The 4,046-nt window shown below is 42.9% G+C and overlaps 1 protein-coding gene across 1 annotated transcript in view; it reads right to left on the minus strand.

Moving 5' to 3' along the window:
• DEPDC5 (DEP domain containing 5) overlaps nucleotides 1–4,046 on the minus strand; it is a 227,493-nt gene that overhangs the window by 98,870 nt on the left and 124,577 nt on the right. Inside the window, 1 exon segment of the mRNA XM_011938349.1 lies at nucleotides 3,438–3,546. Coding sequence (XP_011793739.1) covers nucleotides 3,438–3,546 — 109 coding nt within the window.

Raw genomic sequence — 4,046 nt, forward strand, 5'->3', positions numbered from 1 at the left:
GGAATGTGTACCAGTGGTTAACCATCAGGGGAAGGAGACAGGTATGGAAAAACAAAAAATAAAAATAAAAACAAGGAGCGAAGGAGAGAAACAAGGACACATGAAGAGGATGGGGAAAAGAAAAAAAAAAAAAAGAAAGAGAAAGAGAGAGAGAGAGAGAGAGAGATCCACCCAGAAAGACAATATCCAAATGCAAAGCATGAGCAGAAACTCACACCTTCCTGGGCAGAATATCCCATCTGTGTGGGAGAAAGCACCCAGGTTGGAAGGTGTGTCCAAGCTCTCTCTGGTCTCATCAGAGCGTGGCTTGGATGCTCTCACCCTCCCACATAGCTCTGAAATTCCTTCAGATCTATGCCAAGGAAGATGAAAAGGCCGCAGAGCAGCTTGGTGGGGCTGCAGGGTAAGGGCTTTGGTGGCAATATCCTGGCCTCCCACCTGGCTGGGTAACCAGTCACCCTCTTGGAGAGATACATTGAGCCATGAAGCTTTTTCTGCCTGTTACTAAACATGGCAGCCAGATGGGAGGAGAGGATTCAAGGCAGGATAAGTTCTTGCTTAGTTTTTTTAGCAAACAGGGGATACAGAAGCAGCCATACCTTCTCCTCCACTGGTTGTGTAACAAAATCATCAGCAAGCTAAGACATATATAATGTCAGATACACAGCACTCACATTGTGAGGGGTTTTCTAAAGCTGTCATTCCCTCCCTACCCTACCCATGTGGAGTTCAAGCAGCCATGTCTGTGAAACAAAAATCACACAGAGGACTTTTTCAGTGATCCCTCCTTCCATCATTCTGAAGTAGTACCCTCTGTCCTTTTGCAATCTTTTTACTTTTTATGCCTGGTTATCATAGAAATTCAAGAATGGCACGTGACACATCTCAAGTTCTCTGCTTTTCTGGAACTTTTCCTCAATTCCAAAGGTAGAGTAACTGAAATATTTAGGTGCCCATTTTATTGATACTGCTGCCACTTCCTATAAGTGACTGCAAACTCAAATACGAAACCTTGGAAACTTGTGGCTGTGCAGATGCTGATGCAGGCACCCGCAACGCATTCTAACATGAAGTGTTCCTTGGGGACACGGTTAGGCATTTCCGAGCATGTCAGCAGGGCTCTTTGCTTTGGTCATCTCATAGCATTTTGTTTCACCTTGACTATTCAGTTTACTTCTGGCCCTACTGATGGCTCATGCATGTGGATTTTAGTGTTCACCTGGATGATCAGGAGAGGGTTCTAAACAGCAATCTAATATATTTGTGACTATAATTTCTCTGCTTTTCAGTCTTGTCCTCGGCATTGTTTCTGATTCTCAAAGATGGCAATGAGTAGAGGCAAAACCTGGTGGACAGCACACAGGGTGATTTGTATCTCAGTGTTCCACTGTGTCCCTTCTTTGCCAGAACATATAGAAGCAGAGGTGCTGAGGTTTACATACATGTGAAGGAGGACAGGTGAAAAGACTCATGGTCAGCAGATCATTCCTTACACACAGACTATCCTTGGTACTTAAAGCCACTCCCTAGAGAAGCGGTCGGTAAACTACAGCTTGCAGACCAAATCTGGCCAGCCATCTGATTTTTTTACAGCCAATGAGCTAAGAATGGTTTTTATGGGTGGGCGTGGTGGCTCACACCTGTACTCCCAGCAGTTTGGGAGGCTGAGGCGGGTGGATCACTTGAGGTCAGGAGTTCGAGACCAGCCTGGCCAACATGGTGAAACCCTCTCTCTACTAAAAATTTAAAAAATTAGCTGGCCATGGTGGTGCACACCTGTAATCCCAGCTACTGGGGAGGCTGAGGCAGGAGAACTGCTTGAACCCGGGAGGTTGAGGTTGCAGTGAGCTGAGATTATGCCACTGCACTTAAGCCTGGGTGACAGAGTGAGACTGTCTCAAAAAAAAAAAAAAATTTATGTTTAAAAATAATTTTAAATGATTATGGAAATACCGTACTTACACAATAGCTTTGTTTTGCCTTTTGGCCACAAAGTCTAAATACGTATTTAGGTTTGCCAACATTTGGCTTACAAGTTGCCCACGGCCTCGGCTGATGCTTTTTTCTCAGATTTTAATCCCTCTACCCATGTAGTGTAATTCTAGTATTTAGACTAAGGAATTAATCAGAGGTGTGGTCAAATAATTATTGCAAGCATAGTCACTGCAACATTTTAACTGTGGTATACTGTAGAATAATTTTTAAAGTTTATAGAAAAATACCAAAAATCATTTAAAAATCACCATCTATAATTTTAACCAAAAGAAGTTATAAATGAAGGCATATTCACACAATAAAATGATATATAGCTATTTTTTTCTTTGGGGTTGCTGAGGAAAAAAAATGAAAGAAAAAAATTATATAGTTATTTTTAAAAATCATGCTTTTGTAAAACATTTAATGACATGGGAAATTTTCATGATATGGAGGTAAAATAAACACAGATATATCATTTGACCACAATTTTGAAAAATAACATATATGTGTTGAATCTCCTTCATCTCCCAGTGATAGAGACAAGAGAGTGGTAAGTACAGTCAACTCGCCCTATCACAACACAGCGATCTCAGAGTCCGAATTTCCCAGAAGGAGCTGACAGAGCCAAGTCGATTGGTCTTAAAAGACCCATGGAGTTTTCAGCTTCTCTACTGTACTTGTTCCTGATAAAGGCCTAAAGTCTCAGGTTTTTTGTATTTTCCACCCACCCCAGGATGCTCCCATTTGACTGTATTTCTCAGTAGTCTGAGAAAACTGATGGGAATTTCATTATCAAAGAAGAGAGAGCTCTGGTGGAGGCTGCTTCAGTAGTTTTCTATTCCCCTCTGGGAAAGCTAAAGATGAGGGTGAAGGAAAACCAGACGGCCAAATACAAAGCTCAGGCCAGATCTTGGGCATTGAACCAACAAAGTTTAGCTTAACTGTTGTATCTTATTTTTTTGAAGCAGGGTCTCACTCTGTCACCCAGGCTGGAGTGAGGTGGTGTGATCATGGCTCACTTTAACCTCAACCTCCTGGGCTCTAGGGATCCCCTCATCTCAGCCTTCTGAGTAGCTGAGACTACAGGTAAACGCCACCACATCTAGCTAATTTTATTTTTAATTTTTTTAGAAACGGGGTCTCCTTATGTTGTGTAGGCTGGTCTCAAACTCCTGGGCTCAAGTGATCCTCCAGCCTCGGCCTCCCAAAGTGCTGGAATTACAAGCATGACTGACTGTTTTATATCTGGATTTAACTAGAAGTTAGCTTCCTTACAACTGTGAGCAAGAAAGTTCTTATACAAAAATAGTAACAGTAATAGAACCCGTAAAGGGTTCAGGGTATAATTCATCCAAAGCCTCAGCACATGCAATCCTGGATCTGAAGGGCTATCTGTTTTACCCTCCACACTGAGCCTCTGAGAGCACAGGACAGCTCCCCGCTACAGTGGCTTCCTTTACCTTTCGTGGGCTGTCCATGTAGGTGGGAGTCATGGCAACGCTGCTGCTCTCGGCTGACTGGACAGAGCTCTTCCCACCATGCACAGCTGCCTGCTGTTCTCCCAGGCACCTGAAAGGAGGAAAAGCACAGGACAGCAGCTTGCTCAGAGCTTCCTGGTGAAGGATCCATGTCCGCCAAGATGCAGACAGCTCTGTTGCTGTCATCTTTGAAACACATTTCTGCCTTGTTTCCCTTTCCAGCCCTTCATGATATGCTTAATTTCATTCATTGTGCTGAACAATCACCAGTCCTCCACAGTAAATCAGAAAATAACCCAATTTTAAAAGCATTCTGGCAGCATCTGGTGCTTATATATGACCTTAAAAAGGGAACTGACATGGTTTGAACACCATTTTTTAAATTCTTGTAAAAATACTTTTTTCTCAATTTTTATTTAATATACCAGCAAAAGCACATTCTGAATGTTAAGACTGCGTGGTGCCTCATGCCTGTAAACCCCACACTTTGGGAAGCCAAGGTGGGCGGATCACCTGAGGTCAGGAGTTTGAGACCAGCCTGGCCAAAACGGTGAAACTCCACCTCTACTAAAAATACAAAAAATTAGCCAG

Source organism: Colobus angolensis, unplaced genomic scaffold (genome assembly GCF_000951035.1).
Source record: "Colobus angolensis palliatus isolate OR3802 unplaced genomic scaffold, Cang.pa_1.0 Scaffold171, whole genome shotgun sequence".
Lineage (NCBI taxonomy): Eukaryota > Metazoa > Chordata > Mammalia > Primates > Cercopithecidae > Colobus > Colobus angolensis.